Below are 15,495 nucleotides of genomic sequence, written 5' to 3' on the forward strand. Positions count from 1 at the left end.
GCCTGGACCCAAAGGGAGGGGCTGTAGTTCCTACCTTGAATGAAAAGTGTGTTAAAGAATGTGTGGCTCTCTCTCTCTCTCTCTCTCTCTCTCTCTTTTTTTTTTTTTTAAAGATTTTATTTATTTATTTAATTGACAGAGAGAGAGAACAAGCAGGCAGAGAGGCAGGCAGAGGGGGAGTGGTAAGCAGGCTTCCCGCTGAGAGAAGCAGAGAGCCTGATGCGGGGCTCGATCCTAGGACCCTGAGATCATGACCTGAGCTGAGGGCAGAGGCTTTAACCCACTGAGCCACCCAGGCACCCCTCTCTCTTTATCTTTATCCAGTTCTCAGTGTCTTGTTACATGAGATATTTCACATGCCTTCCAACAATTACCTTGTGTCTTCTTACTGAACTTTTAGATAGTTACTGTAAACTTTTTTACATCATAAATCTATTTGATAAAGAATGCTAACTTTTTCTAGTTGAAATATATATATATACACACACACATATCATCTATAAATATTGACTAAAATTTGAAAATTTTAGTAAAATTACTAGAACAGTGTATTGCAGATACATGTCAGAGTGTCGTGCCTTTTATATAGTGTTCTATTTTTTCCCAAGACCTAATGAAAATATGACTGGCTTTTTCATTAAAAAAAAAAAAATAGCCATTTAAATTACACCTCTTGGACACTTAAATTCAAATTGGATCTTGTTCCTCTTTTTTACCCCCAGTGTTACACATTATTCCTTCCCTGATAATTGATTGATGGCAGGCCTTCTCTTCATCTTATTTTGAGTAGCCTTCTGTTTCATATATATCTTGCTGTGTTACAAAATCATCATTTGTGTTTCAGTAAGTTTGGTAGCATTCCAGGTTATACCAGAGGTTGAAAGTCATTACTTTAATTTTTCATTAGAGGAGTTAGTGACTAATAAGTTGTTAGCTACTTTGTACTAGAATCTGGTTATTGGACATTATCATATAGATGTATGTGTAACTTTCATTTTAGAAAGTAAAGTTTTGGGTCGTGGGCAGAGTGTAAGAAGAAAGTGATAATAGTTAGGGTGACATTTCCAGATTATGCAAGGTGTCAAGTCTATATCATGCAAGTAAATGTGAGAGCACTACTTACTTTCACACACATATCTTTACTAAGTAAAGGGAAATTATTGCTTAGTTGTCTAATATTTCTCTGTATTTTACTTTAAATCAAAGTTGTATTAAAAACCAATTTGAGGGGCGCCTGGGTGGCTCAGTGGGTTAAAGCCTCTGCCTTCAGCTCGGGTCATGATCCCAGGGTCCTGGGATCGAGCCCCGTATCGGGCTCTCTGCTCGTCAGGGAGCCTGCTTCCTCCTCTCTCTCTGCCTGCCTCTCTGCCTACTTGTGATCTCTGTCAGATAAATAAATAAAATCTTTAAAAACAAAACAAAACAAAAAAAACCCAATTTGAATACATTTCACATGGGGTCGTAATACTAATGGACAGCATCCTTTGGACAAGATTCTCTTGGACAGGTATAGTATTTCCACTGAAGTTAAAGAATAGCTTCAGTTCCTCTAAAAATCCCTTGATCTACACTGTGCCATCCTAGATGGTTCTGAATCTATTATCTGTGTCCTAAAAATTTCTGGGGATCATCCCACTCTTAATTCAAATGTCTTTTTCAGGATGTACTCTTTCTCTTAAGCATTGACAGTTTGAATTATTGGAACACTCTGAATTCACACCCCCACCATGTATATAAATGTGAAAGAGGGAAGATCATATGGTATCTCACTTGACCTAAAAAAACATCAATTGAAGTGACCATCGAACACATTTATGACCCCAGCCCACTGAGGCAGGGTATAAGATGCTTTTCCATACATTTCCCGTTTCCACTGGAAAATAATCCAATAATAACAACGAAATGTTATTGTGAAAGCAAATGCAGTGATAGAAAGTAGTTTATCAAAACATCTTGCCCTATCAATAGAGACAGGTAAAATTTATGGCATATCAAGTTACATAAAAACTTCTAGGTCAAAAGTACTATTGCTGCACATATGAGTCATTATTACTCTGTAGGGATGGCTAAACAGTTTGAAACAAAGTAGTGACAAAGCTAATTTATAATTAAGAAAAAAGGACATTGTACCAAACAGTAGCTCAAGTGCATTGGTACATAGTGATGTACTTTTTTTTTTTTTTAAAGATTTTATTTATTTATTTATTTGTCAGAGACAGAGGGAGAGAGAGTGAGCGAGCACAGGCAGACAGAGAGGCAGGCAGAGGCAGAGGGAGAAACAGGCTCCCTGCCGAGCAAGGAGCCCGATGTGGGACTCGATCCCAGGACGCTGGGATCATGACCTGAGCTGAAGGCAGCCGCTTAACCAACTGAGCCACCCAGGCATCCCCATAGTGATGTACTTTTTGAAAATTGCAGTTCAGTTGTCCTTGTAAGCACATTATCAGCAGGAGTTTGTATCCTTCACAAGTATTGAGCGACAAACCAGATTTCCAAGTGACTCACATCTTAGCTCAGTGTACTCAGTGCTTATATGTTCTCTTTGTGAATACCAGACTCAGCATCCTTGGGTAAGTCACTTCCCGGGTGTTCTGTGGGGAGCCAGTAGTCATTTGCGGAACTGCACATTCTGCAGCAGTGTTAGAGCGTGCCGCTGCTGCACGTCCAAGACACAGACCGGCAGCTTCAGCTTCGTCTGGAAGTGTGTTTGTGCTGGTGAATCCCAGTGCTTGGCCTCTCATGGTTTGATCGGAATCTTCATTTTAATAGGATTCCCAGGGGATTCTTATGTACATTAAAATACTAGAGAGGGCTTTCCAACCTTCTCTTGTATATAATCATCGCTCTCTGGCCACTGCTTCTAGAAATTCTGATGCAGCAAGACTGAAGTGTGCCCTAAGCATCTTTGTTTTTATCAGGCTTCTAGGTGAGGGTGATGCTTCCAGTCTGTGTCTCATGTTTTGACAAGCTGCTCTGCAGATCAAGAGTCAGACCACTTTTCCTCACAAGCCCTCCATGTAGAAAATACTGTAGCCCAGATTCAGGCCACATGGTCTCTGGTGCAGCCATTCGGCCAGGCCATTGTGGTGCTCAAGAAATATGTGACTGGGTGTGGCTGAGTTCCAGTAAACTTTATTTATAAACTATAAAAACAGGAGTCCAATTTTGGCCATCAAGCTCATCCTTTATGTCAGTGACCCTCAAGTTCCTCAGTGGATCACTCAGTGTGTCAATGGTTGAATTCAGCTGAAGTTCACATAATCTGTAGTGGTTTATACACACAGGTCATTATCTTCTGTAGGAAGCCCAGATGTCAGCCGCTGCGGTTGTTTCAGCTGCTTACAGATGTTAGGGCCAGCCAAGGTTTTTGTGATTCTCTTGGCCTTTTCCCTATGGTCCTAAATGACTTTTGCCAACACAGTCATCAGGTTTGCGGTCTAGCTAGCCTGGAGAAAAAGCCTAAAAGGCCCACTCCTTGTCTCAGTCTGCTCCGTCTTTCAAAACACTCATCACAGAGCTACATTTACTTAGTTCCCTGGGCATGCCTAAGTGCAGGCGAGGCTGGGAAACACATTCTCTTACCTAGGCACAGTCTCACCCCCCACATCCTGGTTTTGTGTTAAGGAAGAAGCATAGTGCATGGGCAAATGACTAGGTCCTGTCACACTGCAGGCTCTATTTTGAGAGTAACTGATTTTGTTACAGTTAAGTGAAAATTGTTAGTAGAAGCATTCTTTGAATGAGAGTATGCTTTCCTACATTCTGTACATATGGATATAGTTTCAAATACATATACTATAGAATTTTATCTGTAGAATATGGTTAGTTATTCTAAACAAATAAACTTGAGTTTAAATATCTTGGGGAGTACTGCACCTCTCTAGCCACTTTGGGGAACATGGGCTTTATAGTGTGGAAGTGGCCTGAGCAAGGACTTTAGAATAAATTCCAGCCCAGTGACCTTGTGCAATCTTGCTAACTTCTAGAGCCTAAGGTGTTTTCATTTGGATGGTAGTGTAGTACTTAACTGGCATCATTATAAGGGTTAGAGATGATGGATGTAATGTGCGTACCTAAGTAACCTTCCATAAGTTGTAACTGTGATTAGTTAATTAATAATTAAAGATTAACCCAGTGAAATTAATTTAGTCATTAACAGGAGGTCCAGTCTTTTTTTCTACATACTAACTGAGATAAATATGTTTTTGTAAATACTGGTATAGTCATCTGTATGTTTGCCAGTTGTATATCTTCTCAGGCAATAGAATGGAAGAAAATAACCTTCAAAAAGGAGTTATTTGCTTTATTTTGTTTGAGCATTTTCAACATATGACAGGTTTCCAGACTTTTTAGAAGAGAAAGATAAAAGAATAAAGCTAGAGTCAGTGAGTGACTTTGCCCCTGGCTCTGCTCATGTAATTTTTCTGAGTACTTAAGAAGATTATGCTTTGATGGGGTGCCTGGGTGGCTCAGTGGGTTAAGCCGCTGCCTTCGGCTCAGGTCATGATCTCAGGGTCCTGGGATCGAGTCCCGCATCGGGCTCTCTGCTCAGCAGGGAGACTGCGTCCCTCTTTCTCTGTCTCTGTCTCTCTGCCTGCCTCTCTGTCTACTTGTGATCTCTCTCAAATAAATAAATTTAAAAAATCTTAAAAAAAAAAAAGATTATACTTTGAACTTCTTAAGTGCTGTTACCACTCACATTTCTGTTGTTTTTCTATCTGCTGACACTTCACAATTGGTTCTCTAAAGATTTTCCTTTTAAACCCTGCATTTACTTTTGTTATCTTATAGATAATAGTGTAGTGGGATGATTGACTTCATTATGTGTATTTCTGTAGATACTTCTTTTTCGCTGTCATCTGTAACGTGTCCAATTTGAAATGAGAAGTGGGAGAATCATGTTATAATTAAGGCTGCTGAAGCCTGAATTAACTTTTGATACAAGTGACTTTTGTAATTTGACAGAATTCTACAGGATGTGATTTCTCATGCAAATAGTAATTTATATTGAGTTTCAAGTGATAAACTCTTCATAGAATCAAAGAAGATGCCATATTTGAGAAGTTAGGTGAGATATCAAAAAGTAGTCATCAAATTGAAATTAGAGTAACACAGACTGCTTTTATATTCATTTGTGTGTTTTAACCTGGTTTGCATGTGTTTTTCACTATTTTTCGTTTTGAACTGTTACTTTGCAGCTGGATATTGTGTGATTACATACATACTTGGAGTTGGAGACAGACATCTGGATAACCTTTTGCTAACAAAAACAGGTAACAACTAGTGGCTACTAGCAGATACATACATTTTATATGCCAGTGATTTTTACTGTGAAATCTGCTTAGTAACATAAGTTACATAAGTGGAAATTAATCATATATGTCTTAAAAGTTCCTTTATATGATAAGTTTGAAGAAAACTCTCATCCCTTAAAAGAATCACTTTAGTAATAACAGGTGGTCATCTAGCCCTTACTTCTAAAAAGACCTCCTTGGGTAGAAAGCCCATAATGTATGCAAGTAGTCAAGTCTCTTACCGTACAGCTCTAGTTAGAGTGTCAGAATGTTCTTTCTCCTACCAAACTGTATTTAACTCACATTAACCCTTATCTTTAATTTTTTGCTTTTCCCCTTGGAGTTCCATGGAATAATCGTTCTAATCCCTCTCTTCCTGTTAACTCTTGAGCCCCTTGCCTTTAACACCATCTCTAAGCACACAACTTCCAAACTTACAGCTCTGTACTTCAGTCCATTTCATGAAGCTTCAGACTGAAATATCCAACCACTTACTTGACATCCCAGGTAGGTGGCCAGTTGTAAAAGTTGTTCCCTTCCTCCATTACCTGCATAATAATACCTGCTCCTTACTTCATTTTTTTCTGTCTCAGGAAATTGTAGCATCATCCACCCAGTTGTTTAAGCCCCAGGCTTAAGAGTCATTTTTAATTCTTCTCTTGGCATCATCTCATTATTAAACCTATTAGCAGATCTTGTCTACTGTTCTCCAAAATGGATCATTAAGTTACCCGCTCTCTTCATTTCCACTGCCTTGACCCTATTTGAAGCCACCAACACCTTTTGCCCAAACTATCTGAATAGAATCTGAGCTCTTCACTGTGGTAAATTTGTGGCTTCCCCATACTGACCAGGTTGAATGAGTGAATGTCAGACTACTCCTGCCTCAGGCAAATGTCCCTGTTGTTTTTCTCTCTGGAAAGTTCTTCTCTCAAATCATTTCAAGTCCATCTTTGGTTATTAAGCCTAAGTTCAGGGGGCATCTCCTAAGAAGAACCTTTTTAACTGTCTGATCTGAAAAGGTGCATACTTGCACACTGCCCTTATCCATTACTCTATTATAGTTTTGTTTTCTTTAAAGCACTTAAGCACTAGCCAAAGCCCTCCTTTTTGTATAATTCAGCAAATAGTTTTTGAGCACCTCCTGTGTGTCAGGTATTGTTCTAGGTACTGGCGATACCAAAAAGAACAGAATAGGCATAAATCCAGGTCCTTGTGGGCCTTGTTGACTTCTTATCATCATCTCCTATTCAGGACGCAGGTTTCATGAGAGCAGAGACCTTGTCCATCTGATTTGCTCCTGTACCTGCAGAGCCTTGAACAACCCCTAGCTAAAGTGATTGATAAATCACTGTTGACTTAATGAATGAGTAAATATTGCACTCTCTGTGTAGTCTTTTCTTCCTGGGCTAAATAATTCAAGTTCCTCAAGCCTTCCACAGAAAATAGATTTTAAATTACTCTTAAAATGGTCTCTCAGGTAAGAACATTTTCTCTTTAGTTAGTATTCCTTCAAAATGTGATACCAAGAATTTAACACATCAAATGTAGCTTCATACATCAAATTAGTCTAATTATTATATACGACTAACCCTATTAATTTTCATCATCTGGAATTTCATATATTTAGTTTTGCTTAGTGTGAAAAATTATCTATGGTAGAGACTGCATGTGAGGGGACACCTGAGTGGCTCAGTGGGTTAAGCGACTGCCTTTGGCTTAGTCATGATCCTGTAGTCCCGGGATTGAGTTCCTCAGCGGGCTCCCTGCTCACCAGGGAGTCTGCTTCTCCCTCTAACCCTCCACCCCTCATGCTCTGTCTCTCTCTCATTCTCTCTCTCCCAAATAAATTATTTTAAAAAAAGAAAAAGAAGAAAAAAGAAATTGCATGTGGAAACCATGTCTCTGTCAAGGCCAGGCAGTTTTACTAACCAGGACTAAGGAATGTCATAGAGGTTCTTGCCAAATTTGCCAATTTAGCAAAGGATATTTATAAAATACTGCAGTGTGTTTGGAGAGAACTGTAAGTTGGAAAAAGTTGTCGTGTTGTCCCTTAACTGCCTTTTTCAGTTAAATCTTTTAACCATAAGAATCAGAGTACCAGAGTGATTCCATTTGTTTTTGTGTTGTAATCATTTGATAATTACATTGGAATTATCTGTTGTATAGAGTAGCATTACGTTTATAATGTTATTTTCACATGTGTTGTCTCTTCATTTGGAAATGGTTAAATAATAGACCTCTTTCTTTTGAACTTTGAGAACTGCTCTGTTGTGTGTGTGTATATTTTGATAGGGATATTTTAGGAATAAGATTTGGAAAGCGGAGTCAATTTAATATACTTCTGTGGTCAGTTACTTATCACAGTTACTTGTTTTAATGGAATTAGAAGTATAAAAATTTCAGAATCAGGTTTTAAGCATCTTGTCACCAGTTTTCCACTAGAGGGTGCTCCAACTTTGGCTTTAAAAATCCAAACCTTACCACGTGCTAGATGAGAGACACACACTCTTTCTTAAGAAACAGCATTTCTTTCAGTTATTTTTTCTTAACTCATCTTTAGTTATTTCATCCATTTATATCATACAGTTATCATGTTAAGTCTTACTAGCATAAATGTTTTTAATTTTCAAGTTCAGTTTGAATGATACTGTGTAAGGAAACACTAAATATGTCAAGACAAATGAAAATAAAATGCATTCTGTGACTTCTAAGAATTTATGATTTATTTTGAGTTTTTTTGTGTTTATATGCATTTTTTACTGAAAGTCCGTATTTCAAAGAGGTAGTAAGTTATATTAATTACATATATGTTGTAACTAGACTTTGTATAGTTTAGACAACTATTATATGTTGAAAGTGAATTTTGAATGTGGTTCATTGCAGGAAATACACTTCAGTACTTGTAGTTAAAATGCCTCAAATATCATGAAGCCCTTCCCTCGTTTGTTTTAGATCCTTATGCCTTCAACACAGACTGTGACATGTTAAAATTTGAGATTCTCTTCTATAACCCTCCAATCTCAGTCTTGGAGGAACAATTTTTTTAAATGACAAATAACATTTCTCTCATTCTTCAAAATAAAATACCTTCTGTCCTCTGATTTACCAGCCTGAATAGATATAGTGTCTATGTCTCTGCTTTGGGATGAAAGTGGTTTGAAATGGTAATCACAGTTCCACTGATTGATCTATTTCTAGTTCCCTGGTAAGAGAGATGGAACAGAGAGGAAGAAGACAGCTAAATTTCATTTTACTGGGGATCTTTTAGGGATTTACCCCCAACACACTGTTCTACCTATAAATTTAGATGAGACACAAAAAGGTCAGACTGATAACTTCAGAAGTGTGTGGAGGAAAGTGTTTCACAACATAGAAAGAATTGTAAAATTTATACAATAATGTGCAAAAATGCAAAATTGAGTCTCGATTCCAGATTTCCCAGAAGTTTGTTTTTGTTTTTTGGTTTTTGGTTTTTTTTTTTTTTGCCTGTATTTATTGGTTTGTGGATACTTTTGCATAGTTGAAGTATCCTTAGCTTGTCCAGCAGAGGGCGATGTGTGTCCACCATAAATGTGAAAGTCTGGAAATTCCTTTGTCAGTGTATTGCCATGTGGTCCCTTACAACATTGTTTTCCTGAAGCAAATTGGGAGTGAATGGTGTTTCACTTATTAATCCAGTGATATAGCATTTTCTGGGCAAGAAATTAAAAATTTAGGCTCTACAGTGGAATTGAAAAACTTATTTTTTTCAGAGTTGGTGTCCTTTGAGGGAGCTTTCAGAAGTTTATTCAGGGTAATTCAATTGTGGCAGGGCTCAAATAGAACATAATATGAGTTTATCTCAACTCTTGGGAAAGTTTTTTTTGTTTTGTTTTTTGCTTTTTAATTTTCTAAAATTTGAGGGGAAAAAACAAGACCAGTATAACTGAAAAACTTTGTTCTTTATGATATACAGACTTTATAATAGGATTAACTTTTAATATTAGTATTTAAGTAACTGAAAAACATTCACAAGTGGAACTAGGAACTTGGTGTCTGTAGTAAATGGAAAAGTTCTTTGTAGGTCCCAAGGTTGGCTCATCCAATCTGGAGTTGTCGTTTTGTGTAGTGAGAGGAGTTGGTGGCTTTTTGTCTGTCTCAGCACTTCCGAGTAATAAATACTCTGAATCTTTTGTCAGAAAGCTTGAAGTTAAGAAAGTCATTGTTAGCCTAGTTGGGCACTTTTCTTCTTTATCATTCTTTAATTTTATATGAAATTGACTGACTTTCTTTTTTAATTCTGAGGAACATTCTCACATAGGAGTTAATATTCAGGCTCTAAAGTAAAAGTCTTTGGGTTTAAATTGCCCCTCCACCATTGGGTTACTTTGGGTAAGTTACTTACATCTGTGACTCAGTCACTTTTCTGAATGTGCAGATAATAACAGAATCTCTCTTTGGTGGTAGTGTGAGGGTTGAATAAGATAATATGATCGAGTTTTTGTGTATCTGGAGCTTATAGTAAACATTCCTTCAGGGCTGGCTAACTGTTACGGTTTTGTTTGTTTCACTACCAGGAAATAAGAATGTTTTCCTTTTTGGCTTATGAAGCTTTTATTTGGAGTCATATATTTAGACATAAAAAAAAATACTTCAAAAATTCCTTTTTCCCCATCCTAAAATCCAAACTCTTTTAAGGTTACTGCCTTTTAAATTATGTTTTGACTGGCTTTTTATTTTGGTAGTATAGGAAGGTTTATTTGTTTATTTACTTGTTTATTATTTATTAGTTTATTTGCCTGTTTTGTTTATTTTTGAGAGGGGTGTGGGCAAAGGGAGGGAGGGACAGAGAATCTTAAGCAGGCTCCATGCCTAGCATGGAGCCTGATGTGGGGCTTGATCTCAGGACCCTGAGTTTATGACTTGAGTCGAAATTAAGAGTTGGACACTTAAGAGACTGAACAACCCAGGTGCCCCAGTATTGGAAGGTTTATAAAAGAGAAACAGCCAATTTGATCATTGATTTTATCTTATTCTTTTTGTGTTTTAAGGTAAACCTTGAGATTTTGAAAAGAAACATGTTTGATTCTGTGTTTTGTTTTTCTTCCCCCCCACCATGAGGCATAACACAGTAGTTCAAAATCTTACCTAGAAAGAATTTTGTTAACTATTCAAATGGTTGCACTTCCTAAGCTATTTGTATTTAAGTTAATTAGTTTGGTAGATAAAGTATACTTTAAAATCTAAATCTATATAGACTTTCTTAATGTGCTTATTTATTCTCTGGGACTTGAGAGAAGAGGGCAGAAAAAGTTCTATGCATTTAGTAGGCACCCAGTAAATGCTTTTAAAAGGAATAAATGAAGTAAGTTTTTTCATGTATTTTTAACCATCCTTAGGTTTTCTAGGATAATCTGTTTCCAGCCTACACTTATTTTTACTATAGACTATGGGCATAATATTTGTTTTTTACCAATTTGTTTTTTCTCTGTTCATGTATGCAAAAGAGAACCAGGTGCATGAGACCACCCCCTTTTAATCTATAAATACTTTTTTAGTCTTTATTAATCATTACTTTAGATGGTTAGATAATGCGAAGGACGTACGTTCATGTGACTAGTTTTCTTTTTAGACATTGTTTAAAATCTGAGTTTTTGAAAGGTCCTTGAATAGTCAATATCAGGAAGTCAGCCTTCTTATGTTTACTGAAACCTGTCATAGGGAAAATGTTAATGGTTGTTGTAAAGGTCTTGTTTTTCTTTTTTTTGTTTGTTTGCATAAGTTTATTTTAGAAGGTCATCGTTTCTTCTCATTAGAAGTAATAGAGAGTGATAAAGTGTTATACTCTTTGTGCTTAAGGGGCTGGAAATTACTTCATGGAGAAAGTAACTTAGACTGAGTCATGAAGAATGTGTTGGGTTTCTATGGGATATAAGTGGAAAAAAGCACACATGCTAGTAAAAATACCCAGAAGCTGAAATAAGCAATGCCTTTGCAGGTAACACAGGTTGGTTAGATTGGTTGAAGGTCAGTCACATTGTGGAGACAAATCAGTCTACCTCCTTTTGTATCACCTTTAACATGACAAAGCTTAATTCAGTTGAAGTAAAACTGTAGATTAGGATATTCTTTTTTTTTTTTTTTTTAATTTTTCTTATTAGGTGATATAGTTCTTAAAGTTGGGTAGTCACTGCATTTGTTTTCTTTTGTAATGAATGATTTTGGACAGGGTTAAATTGTACTTTAAAGCATTCAAATTCTACCATAGACTAGCAACCATAAATTAGATTAATAAAAAGTTAGTACATTTTTTAGTAACCCCTTGAACATAAAAATGTGTCAAATTTTAAAGTAATGGGGTTATACAACACAGGGAAACTGTAACCATTAGTATTGAATATGAATTTTAATTCACTGAGGTAATTCTCCTTGCCAGTGTCCCCTCTATAGTGACTTACCTGCAGTTGAGAGTTGTATTAGTCAGTATAAAGTAGGCCAGAAGTCCTCAAGCTTTGGCTTGTATCAGTATCACCTGGAGAGCAAGTTAAATTACAAATTGCTGGGCCTCAGGCTCAGTTTCTCATTCAGTTCATATGGTAGGTCTGAGAATTTATTGAGAAACCTTTAATGACTTTAATGACTACAGGGAAAATGAAAATGTGTAGCATTTAAAAATTGTTTTTTCTTGAATAGTTTGCCCCCTTTTCATTAGTTAGCTTAATTTTGTCCCTATTCATAAGAAACCTAAGATCTTAACAGTTGAATGTGAAAAAAATTATAGGAAATACTTAGCAGATAATTGGAATGTTTGTATTGATCTGTACTTAGGTATGTCTTACTGTTCTTCATTACTCAAAAACTGAAAAACTGAAAAATATTTCATCACTACTATGCTTTTGTGTAAGTGAAAATAGCTCTAACTAAGGATATTGTAAGGGCTTAACTAACTATTAAGTAGGAGTATTGGGAGTGTAGCTTAGGGAGTATTTTTAATTCCAAAAATACAGCTTCCATTGCATCTGTAAGTGGTTGGTGGTTCACCACCTTCTTTTTTTCCTGGGTTTCATGCTAAGACATTCACATAAGAAAAATACAACATTCATGTAAGAAATAAAGGCATTTTGTGGAAAAATAGTAAAATGTCAGGTCGTATGCAAAGAAACTGAAGAGTGGGGAACTTAATATAAAGTAGAGTGGCAGGGAAGAATATTTCAATTTGAGTATTGTGTAGGATTTTCAAAAATAGAGTTTGGATTATGGGGAACAGAAGAAGAGAGTCAGGTAGAAGGATTAAGCAGAGGTGTAAAAAAAATGAAATAAGTACAATTTTGAGATTGATTGTAATTATTGGATAGACAAAAGGGAAATTAAAAAAAAAAAAACTCTCCTATGAAATACTGTTCATTTCAGCAGTATCTGTTCTCTTTAATCCAAGAACTACAAATGCTTTGAACCACAATTTTAGAAATAAGTTAATGTCACTTATTTAGATAACAAGGAAACTTAATTAGTACCTCTTACTCCCTTTGTATTTCAAGTCAAGGACAAAAGGAGGTAATTACAATCAACATTCAGTTTGTTTTCTGTATACTTTATCTCTTGACTGTTTAAGATTAATAGATTTGTTAATAGATTTGAGTAAATCCATACTTTCTGAACTTCTTAATTAAACATTTTTTTTTAAATTTCATGAAGTGCATTTTTAAAATCATTACAAGTTTCACTTTAGACATTAAGTTTGAAAGAGCCATTCCCTTTGGTACCAGCAAGGATGAATTCCCTTAAAACATTAATAGCCTCTTCTCAGAATACATGACTCTTTGAACTTGCAAAGCATAATAATGATTTCATTGTTAGATACTGAATCTTTTATGCCTTATAATTAAGCAGTAATCCTGTTCTTTGAGAGTTTTCTTCTAAGAAGGATGCTCTCCATTTGCAAGCAGTGATGCAGAGCTGACATTGGAGTTCCAGTAATGCCTGTAGTGAAATGGAGAAAAGTGAAGTTGGGTTTCCTATTAAGAGATGGATCCCATTAAATAAGCCTTGTGTGATGGCTAATACAGTTTGATATTAGGATAGCATGATTTATTTTAAAAAATCAGTTTTGAATCAAAGTTAGGTCAGATAAGTTATCTGCTCAAGTGTGGAGTATCATTAGAAATTATATTGGTAACAAAACATGGTTTTTTTTTTAAGATTCATTTATTTCAGAGAGAGAGCATGTGCAGATTGGGGGAGGGGCAGAGGGAGAGAAATCCCTCAAGCAGACTCCCCTCTAAGCAAGGAGCCCAGCAGGGGGTGGGATCCCATGATCCTGAGATCATGACCTGAGACCACACCAGCAGTCAGCCTCTTAACAGACTGAGCCACTCAGGTACCCCAAAACAAAACATTATTTAGATAATTAAACAAAACCAAGGAAAGTTTATCTGTACCTATAATATCATAAGCTTCTCATCTCTATAAGTCTTGAAGGGTAGAATGGTATTTGTCCAACAAATTTGTAGAAGACAAATGGGAACTCAGAGTGAGAGTAAAGCATAAAATGAAGAGCTTAGATTAGCGGAACAGAGGATACATGTTTAGTTGAAGGCAGTGAAATCCTTAACAGAAGTTGATCAGGGACTTTTTACCAAATCACGGAAAATTAAATGATCGCATACTCCCTTGAACTTCAAAGGATTAGGAGATGAAGCTTTCCCAGTAAGTCCTACAATTATCAAACTCCCTACTCTAAAAGTAGTTTCTTATCTTTTTGGAATCATGGACTTCCCTTGGGAATTTGGTGAAGTCTATGGATTTCTCCAAAAATCTATTTTATTTGTGGTTGGGGACCTCTGAAGCACATTTTGGAATTCAGAAACGGTGTTTTTCAGTCATGAGTAATACACAGAACTGTTTTAAATAGAAGTAAAACCCGTTGTGTTATAATTACATTTTATAATCTAAACTATGTACAACATAAAACCTGATAATAACTTCTTATGCATCTATTCTTCTAACTATAAGGTAAAAACAGATTTATAAATTAAATCATGTTACAGACTAGCAAGATGTGATCAAGCAACATTATTGTGATGGATGAAGTAATGCTGAAACTAAATTGTCATTTAGAGGGTGAATATGGTGCAGATAGTATAGTGTGAGTTTGAGGTCAAGGTGCTGTTAATATTGTTTCCCATGTGAATATGCTTAAACAGCTTTTCTCTCCTTGAACTACTTTATAACCTTTGTTCAGGATGGTGTCATGTACTTTCAGGATATAACCAACCACTTCTGCTTCTATTACTGTTAGTCTGAAACAATTGAAGTAGCCTTGCTGTTCAATACCAACCCAATCAAAAACAGTGAAATCACAGTATAGTACTAAGTAGCAAGGATCTAGGTGATCCAGATTCAGCCTCTGTTAATTTTTGTAGGTGTTCATGGAAACAAAGATACAAAAATTTTAAAACAAAACAACTTCCTGCAAGAACTCTCTGGTTTCTAGAAGGAAATTTCTTGTATTAACAATGTTTATAAAAGTTGTCTAAGCTGTAAATGTGAAATTGAGATATCATCGGTTAAATACATGCAAACTAGTCACACTGGGTGCTTTTGTTTGGTAGGCATTATCCTAGGTTTCAGTGCTCTACAAAAATAAATAAAGCAAGGTTCTTGATTGTAAGACTCTTAATGATTCAGAAAGAGTTTAGTTTGGGGCAAAAGCTAAGTGAACATATAATTTCATTACACACTTCGCTGAGCTCTTTTGATGTGAATAGGTGGGGTAAAAGCCTCACTAGTAACTTCTTACCAGATGCGTGCCAGATGGATGCCTTGTAGGTAGCCCCGGTGTGAGCTAGAGGAACCATTTCACTAAGCTTTTACTTGTTGTTTTTGGGGAAACAACACCCTTTTTCAATTCTCTGCAGGTCCTTTACTCTCTATATCTAATTGTAATTCTTTCTCCCCTCACCTCCTAGCTGTCATTTACTATACTAGATAGATAAACATTTGTTTAAAAAGTTCTTATGAGATTTCCATCAGTTCCCCCAATTTGAACAGAACATTTTAAACCTGGTATAAGTTTAAAAAAAAAAAAAAAAAGACAAGGAGATGATATGGATAAATGGAAAACTGGTTTTCAGTGCAGTGGTTGCACTGATAATGGCCACTTATTCCGTAACCGGGTGATGATAGTGTTTAAAACTTGGGAAACTTGTTAATATGCATA

At 36.2% G+C, this 15,495-nt stretch overlaps 1 protein-coding gene across 3 annotated transcripts in view; it reads left to right on the forward strand.

Moving 5' to 3' along the window:
- The window catches only part of LOC111142649 (phosphatidylinositol 3-kinase catalytic subunit type 3), a 143,760-nt gene that overhangs the window by 98,608 nt on the left and 29,657 nt on the right, over positions 1 to 15,495 (forward strand). For all 3 annotated transcript variants that reach the window (XM_022495965.1, XM_022495967.1, XM_022495966.1), the window contains one exon: positions 5,199 to 5,273. In XM_022495965.1, coding sequence (XP_022351673.1) covers positions 5,199 to 5,273 — 75 coding nt within the window. The remainder of the gene's footprint in view (positions 1 to 5,198; positions 5,274 to 15,495) is intronic.

Source organism: Enhydra lutris, unplaced genomic scaffold, assembly GCF_002288905.1.
Source record: "Enhydra lutris kenyoni isolate GAN:26980312 unplaced genomic scaffold, ASM228890v2 scaffoldscaffold8, whole genome shotgun sequence".
Lineage (NCBI taxonomy): Eukaryota > Metazoa > Chordata > Mammalia > Carnivora > Mustelidae > Enhydra > Enhydra lutris.